Here is a 17278-nt window from a genome sequence, read left to right as displayed (position 1 = left end):
GTAAGTAATAACTATACAACTTTGTAGTTAACATTAAGAGACAAAGTTACATAAGGAAACATTTTACATCAAGATTAATATGAGTTTAACATAAAACTAAGCATAAAGTTAACATAATGTTAAAAGTAACTTATAATTGGCTAGATCATGTACCATAGCTCTATAGAAAAAATAAAGTAACTGAAATTTGCTATTTGTTTACATGGGGCTCCTTCATAAAGAACAAAAACCTGAAAGCTTTGCAAAAAAAGTTTTAAAAGTTACAGTGTCTAAGGAATGAATATGAACAGAAAGTATCTAAGTGATAGTTTTTGCTTCCAAGTATCACAGATAAAACCTGTATGTGTGTGTGTGTGTATATATATATATAAACACACATATATATATATACACACACACAGGATATTTTATTTACTTACATTTCAAATGTTAGCCACTTTTCTGAATTCCCCTCTGGAGACCCCCTATCCCATCCCACTCCCATGCTGCTATAAGGGTGCTCCCCCACCCTCCCACAGACTCTGGCTTTCCCATCCTGGCATTCCCCTATACTGAGGCATGAAGCCTTTACAGAACCAAGGACCTCTCCTCCCACTCCACTGCTACATATGCAGCTGGAGGCATGGGTCACTCCATGAGTAGAATATCACTATTTGCAGATGATATGATAGCATACTTAAGTGACCCCAAAAATTCCACAAGAGAACTCTCAAACATGATAAACAACTTCAGCAAAGTGGCTAGATATAAAATTAACTCAATCAAATCAGTAGCCTTCTTCTATGCAAAGGATAAAGAGACTGAGAAAGAAATTAGGGAAATGACACCCTTCACGATTGTCACAAATAATATCAAATGCTTTGGTATGTATCTAATCAATCAAGTGAAAGATCTGTATGACAAGAACTTCAAGTCTCTGAAGAAGGAAATTGAAGAAGACTTCAGAAGGTGGAAAGATTTCCCATGCTCATGGATTGGCAGGACTAATATAGTAAAAATGGCCATCTTGCTGAAAGCAATCTACAGATTCAATGCAATCCCCATCAAATTTCCAACTCAACTCTTCTCAGAGTTAGAAAGGGCAATTTGCAAATTCATCAAGAATAACAAAAAAACCTAGGATAGCAAAAAAATATTCTCAACAATAAAAGAACTTCTGGTGGCATCACCATTACTTACCTCAAGCTGTACTACAGAGAAATAGTTATAAAAACTGTGTGGCAATTGTAAAGGCCAACAAACAGACTGGGAAAAGATCTTTACCAATTCTATATCTGATAGAGGGCTAATATCCAATATATACAAAGAACTCAAGAAGTTAGACTCCAGAGAACCAAATAACCCTATTAAAAATGGGGAATAGAGTTAAACAAAGAATTCTCAGTTGAGGAATATTAAATGGCTGAGAAGCAACTAAAGAAATGTTCAACATCCTTAGTCATCAGGGAAATGTATATTTGTTTTAACTATTAAAATAAAATTTAACTTAAAAATTTTAAGAACTGGTACTATTCCACTCAATGACAGTATCTAGATAAATGATAAAAGTAGTCAAGCATGTCAAATTTGTAAGAAACAACTGAATTAACAAAGAAGGCCAAAGCCAACTCTTTACTCCTTCTGCTGATGGACACTGGATAAACACATACTGACAGGTGTAAGCATATTTATTGACATCATTCTAATTAAAAGATTACACATTTAGAGTCATGATTTGTATGACAGGAAAGATAACCAAATAAAATGTGCTTTTACAATTATCATTGTGGTGATCTGAATAATAATGGCTTCTATGGGCTCATATATTTGATTTCTTAGTCACCAGAGAATGGAATACTTTGAAAGTAGTAAAAGGATTAGGAGGTGTGGTCTGTTAGTAGTGTGCCACTAGGGAGATGGTCTTTGGAGTTTTAAAACCCTACATGGAGGCCAGTCTCTCTGTGTTTCTCTGTGTCTCTCTCTCTCTCTGTGTCTCTCTGCATTACTGTCTCTCTCTCTGTCTCTGTCTCTCTCTCCCTGTCTGTCTCTCTCTGCCTCTGTCTCTCTCTCCTTGTCTCTGTTTCTCTCTGCCTCTGTCTCTCTTTCCCTCTCTCTGTCTCTCTCTCTGTCTCTCTCTGTCTCTCTCTGTCTCTCACTCTCACATTCTCTCTCTTTCTCTCTCTGAGTGTGTTTTCTTGCCTGCTCGATTGCTTGCCAGCTTGCCTGCCTCTCTGTCTGCCTGCCAATCAATATGTAAAATTCTCAGATACTGTGTGTCACTATGCTCTCTACCATGACAATAATGGACTAATCTCTGAAACTATAAGCAAGCTATCAATGAAACACTTTCTTTTATAGAAGTTGCTTTGATCATAATGTCTCTTCACAGCAATAGAATAATGATGTAGACAATTGGCTTTGGAATTTCTTAAGAAACAAGCTTCATTGCCAAAGCCTGTATATTCTTTGTATACTTTAAGGTAGGAATATACACACTGGCCCTGGAGTTCTCTATGTAGATGCTAGATTATATTTTTAAAGCACCACAGGTGATCTGAGATTAGAGAGAATCTCCTTAAGGAGATTCTGATAAAATATTTAGAGACAATATTTGTTCTCCTCCTGCTCATCTCCTCCTGATGATTCTAAAAGCTTAGTCTATTAGTTAATAAAATTATTTGTTGACTCTATCAATGCAAAAAACCTAATGCTTAGTTACTGCTTGGGTATTCTAAATAACTACCCAAAGCTGTTAGTTTGATGAGAAGGTATATGGCAGCCTACTTTAATCAAGAAACGTGGAACATTAGAGTGTGGACCCTGAAAGTAGCTTTGGGTGAGAGGTAAATGCCAAGATAAATGAATGCCAAGACAAAGGACATGAGTAATTGACCTAGTGTGGAGGTCTCATGCCGGGTGGGTGGTTCACTTAGGCACAAGGCTCCCTGTTGATAACATCCTACAAAGTTCAGTCAGTTCAAAAAAACTCAGGGAAGGATGATTGCTAGTTGCCTTTCTGTTGTTTGAAGCATTTAGGATGTGAGTAAAGTCCCTGAGATCCTACACTGGTTAAGAGAATCTATCCTCCTGTCATGTGATATATGAGGAGTTATCCATCTTTAAATGAAGAGGAGGGTTTTTGTTGTTTTGGTTTGGTTTTTGTCCCGTCCCCCCCCCCCCTGTTTTTTCAACATGGACAGAGATGTTCAGGCCTATACAGTGGGAGTTGGAGACAGAAGAATTCTGGTAGGTCTTATTTCCATGGACCCTTGTCCTTTAGTGAGGCTAACTGGATGGTGCGCACTCCAAGGGAACTACTTGGGCCGGAAACTGGCCATGCACGTGTATCATAAATTTCACCATTTTACTCAAGAATGCAATTTTTTTATAACCAATATATAGGTATATGTCTATATTATACACACATTTCATAACACACACACATACACATATATTCCTAGTTAGGGTTATCTTACAGTCACCAAAGCAACTCAGGAAAGAACCACTTCAATGTTCCTTATTTAAAAAGTCAGGACAGGTGGTCTTTGCTTGTTTCTCCAAGAAGAATGCTGTTTCTAGGTCAACTAATCTGGGATAGTGAGTAATAAAATACAGCAGCTACAATCAGACATCCAAAATCTCAGGGAAAGTGAGGCCTCCATTCCTGGATTTTTGAAAACCCTATATGGGGGTGGCTACTTCCTTTTGTAACTCCTTTTCTAGTCACTATCCTGGCATTATTATTTGCTCCCTGCCTCAATAATCTTGTTTCCACCTTCCTTCAATGAAAAATACAAAAAAAAATTCTAACCAAATTATTAATCAGTTCCTATTGCAGGATTACCAGCCCCTGCCCACAGAAGAGCCGCAGAAGTTTTGAAAAATAATTCGTAAAGTTGTTGTGTGTTAAATTAATAGAGTAGTCCATGAAGAACACACATTCTCCACAGATCTTTGAGGCTTCCACTTCTGGGATATCTGAGTAAAAACTCACCATTTCAGGAGATCACCTGTGAGTTACATGGAAACTCAGATGTTCTAGTCCCTAAGAATCCATTACCAATTCAATAGAGAACTCAGAAAGCTCAAATATAGAACCCTGAGTTTTCTCCTTTTGTGATTTTTGCATAGAGTTAAATATGAGCTGTCAGCTTCAAAACTGAAAGGAGCAGAATAGAGTGGGACAGGAAAGGAGAATGGGAAAAAGTTTTGGTTGGGATTAACAGACAGTAAAGCAGCAGGGTCAGTGTGCAAATTCTAGGCATCTTAACATTTTAATAGGACATTAGCTTTGCTTCTTCCAACATGAGTTCAAAGATATAGAAGACCATTAACAGAGGTAAATCTCATTAAATCTTATTCCTTGGAAACTAATCACTTGGGTCACTGATTAAGTCTTCATTTGTATTCTGGGGTCAATATAATCCTCCTATCACAATGCTTAAAATACCAAATTCCAAGAGCAAGTTACTCAGAATAGTTATTCTAGAACACTAGGTGGAAATGTTAAAAACACGAACATGATCCATATTTTTAGATATGTACCTTATGCAAAAGTAGGATTGTTTTTAATGTTGAGTAGATTTGTCCCTATCCTGGGACACAAGTGGTTTTCCTAACACTAGCACCCTTTTGAGAAGTGAGAAAGGTGGCTGTAAGAATGATGGAATTGATACCCATACTGCTTAAAAGAAGGTCATACAGTTAGGAAGTCAGCCCTCCACATATAGTGTCTACCAGTCCTTTCTAACTAACTCAAATTATTTAATTCTCATGAATCAGAGCTTCCTTGTTTATAAATGAGCATCTCTACTTCTTCATCTCAGTTTCCTTTTGTGAAGTATCAAGGTAGTAATTCTTATTACAAGGTTATTGTAATGTCAAGAAATAATAAAATTCTTAAGGAATTCAAGTTAGGGCTTACCTCATAGTGTTAATTATAATTTTATATATTAACATTTTTAACTTTGTGCAATTATTATTTTTTAATTTATTTTTTAATTAGGTATTTTCTTCATTTACATTTCAAATGCTATCCCCAAAATCCCCCAGACCCTCTCCCCCCACTTCCCTCCCCCCTCCCACTTCTTGGCCCTGGCGTTCCCCCATACTGAGGCATATAAAGTTTGCAAGACCAAGGCATTATTTATTCTAAATTTAATATTTCACTTTGTTAGTGCTATGCTTCCTGTTGGTATAACATTAAACAGTTTTAGTGAGCTAAGGTAACTCTTCACCTTCCCGTTTGCTTCTGAAGAGATATGAGAAGAGGCAGAATATGTGCACTAGGAAGCAAGAGATAGGAATCAAAGATGGAAGAACTTATCAAGACTGAGATATGACCTAGTATATCCTCCAATGGACTGCCAAAGCTGGTCACAGAAAAGACATGTGAAAACATTAATGAGATCAAGGAGGTGCCACAGAAAGAAACTGAGACCTCAATGTTACATATTGAGATCCAGAAACAAGACATTCCGTAGGGTGAATTATAAATATCCTAACTGAAGACCAGCTTTTGGAAATTTCCTCAGATTTTAATGTCACAGCAGAAAATCGCCAAGCCCAGATGTCACACTGTGAAAATCATTGACCCCCAAGGAGCATCCACGACGACAGTTTGAAAATGAGTAAGTTTTAGTACCCATCTTGTGGTGCGTGTGATCCCTGCAGCCCAATGTAGAATGGGCCAGAGAAGCAAAAGAGAGCAAAGCATCAATGTAGGTTGTGCTGGCTTTCATAAGAGGTAAGTGCACCTGTAAGGAAATGTTTAAAATGACAACCACCATATTTAGATAAGAATCAGAACTCAATGAGAAACTAAGTTTAGTGTAAGAAAAAAATCAAGTAGGCTACAAAGGAAGACTTTGAGTGATGGTTTCAAACTTTAATATCTTCATGACACAGGAAACCTAAAAGAATTTTATATTAAACTTGGGAATTCTTACTAGTCCTAAGGGGAAAAAAAAACCCTGATTTGAAAATGTCCATTATTAAATAGTGACATTGTAGCTCATCTTAAAAGTGAGAACACAAATTATGACTATATTGCATTTTAACCATTCAATAATACTGGATAATATTGTAATACAAGCCACCATCACCTTCATACTAAATAAATATTTTAATTTACTTCAAAGGAAATAAATTGCCAAAATGAGAATTTACTTTATTAATTCTAGCCCGAGTACTTTCAAAGCAGTTGAAACAAATTAATTTGCTTCTGCACTGACAATGTAAAACCCACCACACAATGTAAAGCATAAGGCTTGATCAGACTTGGACATTACTGATGCTGGGAAAGGGGGATTAGTAACAGGATTTTTTTTTAATTTGTCCTATTTGTAAATAAGTCATTGTCACATGTTGATAATGGGGTGAATAACTTTTTGGGAATTATTTGGTCATATTTTTCCTCTAGTTATCCAATAATCTATATGACTTATTAGCCTAAAGGACATAAGTACCTATTTATCTATTAAGTGCACTCATTTTACCATGTAGAAGTAAAAAGTCAACATCTCAATGGCCATATACTGATCCTGGATAGAGGATAGAAAATCACGGATACTTAGAAGTTTCATCTTAGGAAGGGACCATACTGGGAGATAAAAGTATGTAGCTTCATGTCTAGCATCCCCATCTCCACAAGTCCCACAGTGCTTGGCTGCTACGAGGTGACATGGTGTGGCACACTCCGTGCTGTGGGGTTGCACTCACTTGCACTGGTCTCCAAGAAGCAAGAAGCAGCCTTGTAGCACGGTTAGGGGCTCACAGGGCTACACTGAAGATGCCTCCAATCTCCAGCAGAGGCCCTAGGGATACCTCCTAAGACTCCCTAGTTTTGTTCTCTACCACTTTCATCAGTCACAAAAAGCTTTCAAAAATGGTCTGTGCTCTACATCTGTTATTTGAGCAATGTTCAGCAACACAGAGGTAGCAGCTAAGTGAGGAGGAGGACAGGGTACACAGGAGATAGACTTTTCCTGAGGACCAGCAGAGGAGCCTGGAATATGAGAGAAGAATTTCTACTGACCGTAGCAAGAAGTGTAGAACAAGACACTCAACCAGACAGCTGAAGGAGAGTGTCTGACAATAGAGACTTCAGGCTGGCTATGACAACTGCAAGAAGCTGAGAGAGTACAGAGGTACTAATTACAATGAAATATTATTTCCCTCACTGAATGTTTCACCATCTAATCCAGACCTCCCTTCTGCACTCAATCAATTGTAGCAAGTGTTAAAATTCCTTGAGGTAAAGACTGGCTATAGATATGACCAAAGTTACAGCCTTAAACTAGATGCAGCAGTCAAGATTGTGAGCAACTCAATTACAGGCAGAGTGCTTGGTGAGTCAGATGGCCACACCCCTGCTGTTAACTGCTGCAAGGAAAGGGGGAATCTAGTGTGAAATGAAGAGCCTTGAATAACCCTTACACTTTCCATCCAAGATCTCCAGCTCTTAGTTATTCACAAAAGACACAACTTTAATTTCCCCAGTGTCTATAGAGAAGGGTTTCTGGCCTGCAATGGATTAAGATGGGTGAATAATCAAAGTTGCATTGCCTCAGGAAAAACTAACCTAAAACTGAGAAAAAAACAAAAAACATTCAGGTAAAATTCTTGCAAACTGGAGGAAGAGTGAGAAGAGGGAGGTCGTAGAGAAATGTGGGTGGGCTTGAGGGGGTAAGAAGAGGAAGGACAAGGAAGGAAGGGAGTGAAGGAAAAAAGGGGGAAAAGAGAGGGAGGAAAGGAGGCAGGCAGGGATGGAGAATATGAACCTGAAATTGAGATCATTTATATAGTATCAATTTAGAGAAATCTTCTAGAAACACACACCAGGATTAGATTTTTCCCCATCCCACCACAGGATTTCTGGTAAAAGGCAGTTATAATAAATAATTTGTGTTGTTAACTAGAATAAAAGGCTCTTACCCATTAGAATGATCAGTTAGGATTTCTCTCAGAGAGAGTTGAGAAGAGCATACACCTATCTCCTGAAGTCTACACAGCTGTGAAACAAAGTGAAAGCAACTTCCAGGAAGACCTGCCTCCTTCTAAGGACCAGCTATAATTTTACAATTGTATGATGGAGGGATGGACTGAAAATTCTTAATCAAATAGTAAATTTCTGCTTCTGTTTTGGTAGAAGGATGAAAGTGTTTTGTTTAAAATTTGGAGCAATTTCTCTATTTTTCCTCTCTGCATAGCCTACTCAGAGACTCAGAAAAACTATTAAAGATAGTCAAAGGTAGAGGATTTGTTTTTCAGAGTTGAACGCTGAAAACATGTTATCTAAAAGTGATATAAAATGAGGTAACTATTGGATTTCAGAACCTGGAACAAACACTTGAAATGAATATTTAAGATACCAAAGCAGACCTTGTCTCCAAGGTCTCCCAACATCCCTCAGTTGCTACCTGGCAAACCCTACCCTTACCCCTGAACCTTCAGGCCCAGGGACTTGGCTTCCCCTCCCCCATAGACTCTTGGCTATAAAATCCAGACATTTTGGTCTCTCCCTCTCTTTTCTCTGCTTCTCTTTCTCTCTCCTCTTTCTCTTTCCTTTTCCTTCCCTCTGTGTGCCTTCTCTCATTCTTTTACCCCTGTCCTTTATCTCCCTCCCCATGGTGACTTCTCTAGCCTACTTCCTTGGGGCCAGTGAACATGACTACTCAAGAGCCTTCCTAATAAATTTGTGTTTATATATATTTTAAACTGGCTTGAATTGGCTCCTTTCTTTGAGAAAGCGCTTATACACATCAATAACAAGATCGCACACTAAGAGCATCCTGTCTTATAGATTTAACTTGTAGGGAAATTATTGAGTATGATTACATTGGCTTTGATCTATATGTGGTATACCTGAAGATGGCACATGTCTTCTAACAAATACTTTCCTCCTAAATTGAATATTATTGTGTCTATAGAATTATAATAAATTTATAAGTACCTTTTGGGCTGTTTTAAGTTATAATAAATCAAATGTGTCTGAAGCTCCCAAATACATACACAAATGTATATTAAAGCACAATGTGAGCATAGATTTTGTTTTGTGAGTAATGGATATTTTTTATATGCCTAGCTGACTATAAAAGAGAATGAGTCTGTGTAGGAATAATATCCTGTATTTTCCCCCTCCCTACTCAAACAGATCTCCATTGACTGCAGTATATGGACAGCAAGGGCAGAAGAGCAGAGCTCTTTCTCTGATCTGGTGGATTCAAACCCTAGGACTTGAAGTTGGCTGCAGAACAGATGCAACTGTTTGTTTAGAACGTAGTATATGAAGGAAGATATAGAGGATGCTGGCGATCTCAGGAATAATTACATAAAATAAAAGAATGCATGAAATTCTACGGGCTTTTCCAGATTTTAAGCATGAATGAATTATATTTACACATTCACTTGTGTTATGTTTAAATTGACAGGAAAGTTGACTCATTTCTCTAAGTAAATTTAACAACCAAGGATTTTAGGGAGAAATGCTATTCTTTTCTTTTTTTTTTTTTTTTGGCAATTTTTCTGGTCATGAATCTATTTGAATAGAACAGAACAGTGCACTGATTTTCTTAATCATAGACATTTTCCAAGAAATGCGTCAGCAATTTCTTCCCAAGGAGCTTGCTGTGTATTACATCCTTTATCTTACCACAGCTCTTGGTTCAACCTGGAGACACAGAAACTCAAAGCAAAGGAAGCTACTGTTGGAGTACCATTGCTCATTGCTTGACAGCTTCATTATATATAGGAGAGTCACATAGTCATATCCCCTGGGAAAGGTCATGAAGTCAGCAGAGCTGCTTAACACATTCCCGGCAAAATGGAGCAGATTGACTCAATCACTGTTCTTCTATTTCCAAAGTTTTGGATTTTGTCTCTGTATGCTGCAATTTGGGGAACTTTCGGCATTATGATTCAATGTATAGCTTTTTTTTTTTTTTTCGGAGAAAATTATGTCTGAGTCTTTGTAAGAAAATCCTATATTTAACTTTATCTGGCCATCCTTTGGAAGTCTTCCTTTTGCCCTGAAGTTCCTTAAGCACAGATAGCTAGATGAAGCCATTAGTCCTGGAATTATCTTAGGGTATCTGCTCCTGAGAAAACTCAAACAGTATAATTGGTACAAGGCAAATAGAGACAACTGCCTAAATCTGACTGACCAGGAGAGTAAGTCACAGATTCAAGGTCTACTTTCATTATAGGCTTAGAGTTCTCTGAATATGTAGTTTAAAGATAAAGGGTATTAGAGGGTACACCCCTGAAAGACTAGAACTCAGTTTGACTATGTTTTTAGGTTCGGCTAAAATAAATATTTCCTGTTTTATAGTACAGATGATGAAACATATTGTAAAATAAGTTAGATATCAGTATTTGCTCTTCATAAAAATACCAGTTCAGATATTTTCTCTGTCTGAAGTTCTTTTAATAGAAAACACATTCAGCATAAAATCAGGTTGTCATGTAATTAATTTGTTTTGGAGGAAACATTATTTAGATTTTTTAAGATTAGAGATATACATGGCTTATAATAAGAACAAAATCTGTTTTGTTTGTAAATTCTAATTGGGACTGACATTATAACAAGGACATGCCATAAAAAATCAAACATAATCTGTACCACTTGGATAATAATTAATCTGCCTTTATTTTGTAAAACTTGTATAAATAAAGAAGAACTTGGTGGCTAGTAAGTCAGAGTCACAGAACTGGCCTGATTGATTAGTCAGAGCTGCAAAATTACCCTGACCATCCCCTGACTCACTCACTCACTCCTCAGGGGAAGCCCCTCCTTTCCCAAGGAGGACCCTCCCCATGGTAAAAACAGAAGGAGTAAAAACATGATATGGTATATGTCTTAGTCAAGGTTTCTATTCCTTCACAAACATCATGACCAAGAAGCAAGTTGGGGAGGAAAGGGTTTATTTGGCTTACACTTCCATACTGCTGTTTGTCACCAAGGAAGTTAGGACTGGAACTCAAGAAGGAAAGGAGGCAGGAGCTGATGCAGAGGCCATGGAGGGATATTATTTACTGGCTTGCTTCCCCTGGCTTGCTCAGCCTGCTCTCTTATAGAACCAAGACTACCAGCCCAGAGATGGTCCCACCCACAAGGGCCTTTGCCCTTTGATCACTAATTGAGAAAATGCCTTACAGTTGGATCTCATGGAGGCATTTCCTCAACTGAAGCTCCTTTTTCTGTGATAACTCCAGCTGTGTCAAGTTGACACAAAACTAGCCAGTACAGTATAGTATATAGTAAACCTAGACCAGTACCTCAGTTACTCATTGGCAATATCAACAATCATGTACTTATGCATTTGATTATGCAATACTGGTACACAGCTCCCAGTATCGAAGGCTTCTTACTCCAGAATTGTGGTGAAGACATAGAACATGGGACTATGACAGTGGCTATGGTATCTCAAGACAGTAGTGTTTTAAGTTCCATAGTAGTTTTATGTAACCACATTATCAGTGTTTTCTGTTTGTTGTTGGTGAAAAACCTCTTCATGAGATTTATAGCCTTATATCATAAAGAACTTATTCATTATTTCCACAGAGGAATGTCTGCATAATATGACATTCTTAATTATCGTCTAATATTCCTGTTTGATGTTCATCTAGTCCTATTATTCTCTCCTCCCTAGAAGTCCCTTTCTCAAACTTCAGGGTTTTTTTAAATTGAAAATTTTTACAATATATCATGATTGCAGTTCCCCTCTTCCATCTCATCCCAAATCTTTCCCATCTATCACGCAGTATGACCTTTTTTTTTGTACAGTTAGAAATAGACAAACAAAAACAGGGTTAAAAATAACAAAAAGGAAGACATACAGGAAACACACACACCAAAAAAAAAAAAACCATTAAAATCATACAATTTTAAACTACAGTATATAAATAAAAGACCAATAAGGCTTAAAAGATGCTTTAAAAGAATAATATAAGGCTGGGGAGTGATGGCATATGCCTTTAATCCCAGCACTTAGGAGACAGAGGCAGGCAGATTTCTGAGTTCAAGGCCTGCCTGGTCTACAGAATGAGTTCCAGGACAGCCAGGGCTACACAGAGAAGCCCTGTCTTGAAAACAAAACAAAACAAAACAAAACAAACAAAACAAAATAATAATATAAGACAAAAAAAATCTACAAAATTCCCTCTGAGTTCATGCTGTCTTGTCATCTACTGTGCAAAACATACCTACCTGTAAGTGAAGTATATATTTCCATGGAAAAAGAATGACCTTTCTTTTGCCACCACTTGTCAACTGAAGATGGTTTCTTGGTTCAGTATGGGAGATTTTATCATCTACTTTCCTTTCCGGAGCTTGGATCCTGTCTAGCTTTAACTGTGCAGCCTGGTGTGTGCTGTTACCAATGTCTCCATTAATTCATACATGCTTCAGTTCTATTGTGACTGGGAGACCTTTCCTTGCAGTTCTCCATTCCCTCTGGCTCTTAGCTCTTTCTGCAGCCATCTTGTCATGCCTAGAAAAAAAAAAAATATGTGCCCCATTCTACCCTGGTGTCTGTGTGTTAGAACTGTTTTTATACCTCTTTTATGATGATACCTGAGTTTTGAGAGAGGGTTTGTGATACAGATGTTCCATTCGAGCATTGTACAGACACAGATTCTCTATATATTAAACTGTTATGAATTTCTGTGTTAACCATATCCTGCTACACAGGGAAACATCTCTGATGGGGCCTGAGAACTGCAGTAATCTATGGGTAGAGAGTTCAGAATTTATATGGCACTGTGATATTTTGTCTATTCAGCAAAAGCATATGAGGGGGTTTACTGCTAGTTGATATGAGGGTTGCAAATGTTTTATTTATTTATTTTTTTGTCAGACTTTAGGACCAGGAAAGTGTTTTCATTAAAATGACAAAGAAAAACAATTTCCAACTAAAATAAATTACAGTTTCTGATTACAAGATTTTCTTTCTCAAAGTTTTTCTCAAGGCAACTTTAACATCTTTGTTTCTCAAGCTATAAATTAATGGATTCATCATAGGAATTAAGATGGTATAAATTATTGAAGGTATCTTTCCATTGTTCATTGTTCCAGTTGAGTTGGGTTTAAGATACATAAATGCACCAGATCCAAAGAACAGAGAGACAGCAATTATGTGGGAACTACAGGTGCTGAAGGCCTTTGACATGCCCTTAGTGGATTTCATTTGAAATATGCTGGAAAGGATGAAGCCATATGAGATAAAGATGATCACAGTGGGCACAATGATATCCTTCCCTGCTACAATTAACACCTCTATCTCATTGACATAGGTGCTGGTGCAGGAGAGTTGCAGCAAAGGGAGGAGATCACAGAAATAGTGGTTGATGATGTTGCCATCACAGAACGACAGTCTCAGGACACATCCAGTGTGGATCATAGCACCAGAAAACCCCATCAAATATGAACCAAGCATGAGATAGGAACACATCTTCGGAGACATGACAATGTTATACAAGAGTGGATTGCAGATAGCCACATAACGATCATAGGCCATTGATGTGAGAATATAACACTCCAAAATGACACAGAAACCAAATAAGTAGAACTGAGTCATACAACCCACATAGGAGATAAAATTTTTCTTTAGAATAAAGTTCATCAGCATTTTTGGTATAATTACAGAAGAGTAACAAAAGTCCACAAAGGACAAGTTAAAAAGAAAAAAATACATAGGGGTATGAAGGTGAGAATTCAGCACGATGAGAATAATTAAAGTCAAATTCCCCAATGCAGTTATCATGTACATTAATAGAAAGACCAGGAACAGGGGTACTTGAAGGTCAGGCTGGTCTGTTAATCCCAAGAGAATGAATTCTGTTACCACAGAGCCATTTATCAAAGCCATACTTCTATAAGATATCTTGTGAAATATAAATAAATGGTGAATTAAAGGATCATGAAGATCTCTAATCCTGAGAGTGGGGCTGTCAAATCCTAGATGGCTACAATCAAAGTCAAGGGAAAAGCAAGAAGTATGATGCACACAACAGCATCTCCCTTATCTTATCTTCCTATTTTTTTTTTGTTTTGTTTTATCATCTCTGTGACACAAGTAGAAACTCTACTAACTGAATTTTACAATCCATCCAGACTGAACTCTGGATGTGTTAGAACCATGAACACTGTTTCTAATTTAAACAAAATAACCAGAATCTAGGAATGGTGAGCATTCTGCTATGCTCACATTAAGTTCTATGGTGTAAGAACTGTACATGCAGAGTGAACTTACTAATTTAAGCACCACAACAGAAGTATTTACTAACTCTGGAAAACACTTTGTCTTGGCCATGCATCTGGAAATTTCTTTGGAATCATAGGACTTTACAAAATGAGAAGAAAATGGCACAGCTCTGGTTCTTGGACTGTATCAATGTGAAGTCTCTAAAACAAAGCACATTTGGAGGTATATTACACGAAATGGACTCCATATGCAATCACATTTATATTCATAAAAAGATAGAGTATAGTGATGTCTGATGAAACCCAGGAAGGAAAATTTATATCATTGTGATCAAAATGAAATAACATTCAAATATATAACATGTTTAATTTCCAGACTATTCGTTGTGTTACTGGAAATTAACTACGTCACATTGCATATCCACATTTTCTAACATAATACAATAAAATAAGGTTATAATTGCATACACACACAAACATCAAACCACACACACACACACACACACACACACACACACACACACACACACACAACCTTTTAAGCCATTTCAGGTAAGTTTTTATAAAGGTCAGGATGCTCATGCAACTGCTTTCAAAGCTTGATTTGTCATTTACTACTGTCTTCCTTGATAAACAGCTTTTGGCACTGTAGTATTGGTGCATTTTCTTTTAAGAGATTACAGCACAACAAATACTCTAATCCTACAAACATTCTTATATTTTAAAAAGCAAACCTTAATCCACTAAAACACTAGTGGAAAATGAGGATCCTGTCTATTATTACACTAGCCACTGAGAAACCTGACACTTCAAATGAGTTTCATGATATACTACACATGGCTATATGCAAAGTAGAAGCTTACACGGTATCTTTCCAGGAACAGAAAGTAGTTATGAAAAGAGAATGAGGTGGTAGCATTTTCATACTATGCAATGATAGGTAATTCATATCTTGGGGATTTAAGTTATGCACACAGTTCTCTATGGAGATTGTACATATTCTGTGCTTGAGCCAATGCTGAACTCTTATCTTCCAATTACATTCATCTCCTCGGAGACAGCAAGTGTTTTGATTCTTTCCTTCATTGCTAAATGAATCTCCACTGATAATTGTCCATATAAGCCCTTAATTACTTAATGAAAAATGTATCAATAAATATAGTATCACAATTCAGGTGACATCTTTCCTAACATATCTCTCAAAACATTTTTTTTTTAAGTTTGAGCTTCTAGGAGTGGATCTAAGCACTTCATACATGCTAAGCAAGTAGTCTACTACCAAACTAATTTTCTCAGCCCTCAAAATCGGTGTTACATTTTATGTAATTTCTAAGATTTTGCACTTTCTATAATTTCCTGCTTGACTATCCTTCTTACTCTCCTTAGACATAACACATTAGTGATGGGGTCAGCAATTTCTAAACCTGTTGTAAAACAGAATCAGGACTACAGACTTACATGGTCTGTATTTGATACCTCTTTCGTATACTTCCTTACTGTGAGAGTATGGAAAGGTTACTGCTGTCTCCATGTCTCAGGTTTTACTTTGTAAAACAGGAATTGCAAATGTATATCCATTTTCCACTGGAACATCATATTGATTCAGAAAAATAAGGGTAAACTGATCAAATAATGTCCCAGAGTTTGGGAAATAATAGTGAAATACATCATCTCTGAATATATATGATGTTCTTTTGGACTTATGAAATCTCTATCATATTAATTAATAATCTGACAATGTATTAAATTGAAGGACTTTAAAAATGTAATATAAAAATGAGTAACCAACACCCCACAGGTTACTGACTTGAGGAAGGAGTTTTGAAATGTGTTCACATTGGCTTTATGTTGTAACTACTTATATCTATTAAACATCAGAGAAAATTTTGCACTGGAATTAGTTATTCAAGTGATACTCATTTGAAATATGCTCATAACATCTAATAAATTGTAGAAGGAATATATCTGAAAATATCACCTAATCTGTTTACATTTATTCATTATTCACAAGTCTCTTATGAATGTAAGAACTTTATACTATAATATTAATATGGCATCTGGTTTGCATAAGGACATTCACACTCCATCAATGTTCAGTTTATTGAGTAAAACTTGTTAAAAGTTCTGTCAAGCCAGTAACAGTTCACATAATTCTAGCACTCAGGAGTTAAGGGCTGAGGAATGTGAGTTCCAGGTCAGTTTTTTATGCTCATCCACTATTCTTTCAACTATATCATTTAACTAGCGTTCAACTTAATTAACAATAAAATTTCCAAATATTGGCAGAAGAGCACAACTATGTTACTGACCTGATCCAGCAGGTTGTTCTTCAGTGACAAGATCCCGAGGGGGAAGACCATATAACAAGTATGTAAAGAAAATGGAAAATCATCAACATTGGAGCACCATAATTTTCCTTCTTGTTCTCTCTCTCAAATTCATGGTCTTCTTTTTCACTGGTTGTTGTTATATAAATAAATGTGTATGTATATACATATATATTCCTCGATATGTTGTCATTCTTTTCACTTCTTTTTTTTGACGCCCCTTTTTTCAGAACCCCTCTCCATGCTGAGGCTGGTCCTTGGCACTACAAGAAATCCAACAGAATCAACTAACCTGAACCCTTGTAAGCTCTCAGAGACTGAACCACTAACTAGAGTGATTATAGGCTGGACCTACACCCCTGCATATATGTAGTAAATGGGTATCTTGGTTTTCATGTGGGTTCCACAACAGTTGGAGCAGGGATTGTCCCTGAATCTGTATCTGTTGTCTGCCTATGGATCCCTTTTACCTAACTGGGCTGACTTACATGACCTTAGTGGAAGAACATGTGCCTTATCCTGCAGTTACTTAAGGTGCCAAAGAGAGATGATACTCAGAGAGGGCTTCCCTCACAGGAAAACAAAAAGGTGAAATGGCAGGAGAAGCTGTGTGTGGAAGAAGGGGGTAGTGAATGTGGAGGAGAGGAACAGAGATCTTGGGCTGTAAAGTGAATAAATAAATAATGCAAAACAGAAAGAAAGAAGACCTTTTATGCAATGTACTCTGATTGCACTTTCCCCTCCCTGTGCCAGTTTCTTCCAAGTGCCT

At 37.1% G+C, this 17278-nt stretch overlaps 1 protein-coding gene across 1 annotated transcript; it reads right to left on the bottom strand.

The window, feature by feature from the left end:
• Positions 1-12673: 12673 nt before the first annotated feature.
• Positions 12674-16741, bottom strand: Olfr920 (olfactory receptor 920). The gene is made up of 2 exons (NM_146787.2): positions 16492-16741; positions 12674-14383 (listed from the first exon to the last, which is right to left on the bottom strand). Exon 2 carries the CDS (start codon positions 13845-13847, stop codon positions 12915-12917), a length of 933 nt encoding a protein of 310 aa, NP_666998.2. The 5' UTR covers positions 13848-14383; positions 16492-16741; the 3' UTR covers positions 12674-12914.
• Between the last annotated feature and the right edge of the window lie 537 nt (positions 16742-17278).

This window comes from Mus musculus, chromosome 9 (assembly GCF_000001635.26).
Source record: "Mus musculus strain C57BL/6J chromosome 9, GRCm38.p6 C57BL/6J".
In the NCBI taxonomy this organism is placed as follows: Eukaryota; Metazoa; Chordata; class Mammalia; order Rodentia; family Muridae; genus Mus; species Mus musculus.
This window is presented reverse-complemented; position numbering and strand designations above follow the sequence as displayed.

Coding starts and splice junctions, on each gene's coding strand:
- Olfr920 (NM_146787.2), bottom strand. CDS start 13,847: ATGGCTTTGATAAATGGCTCTGTGGTAACAGAATTCATTCTCTTGGGA.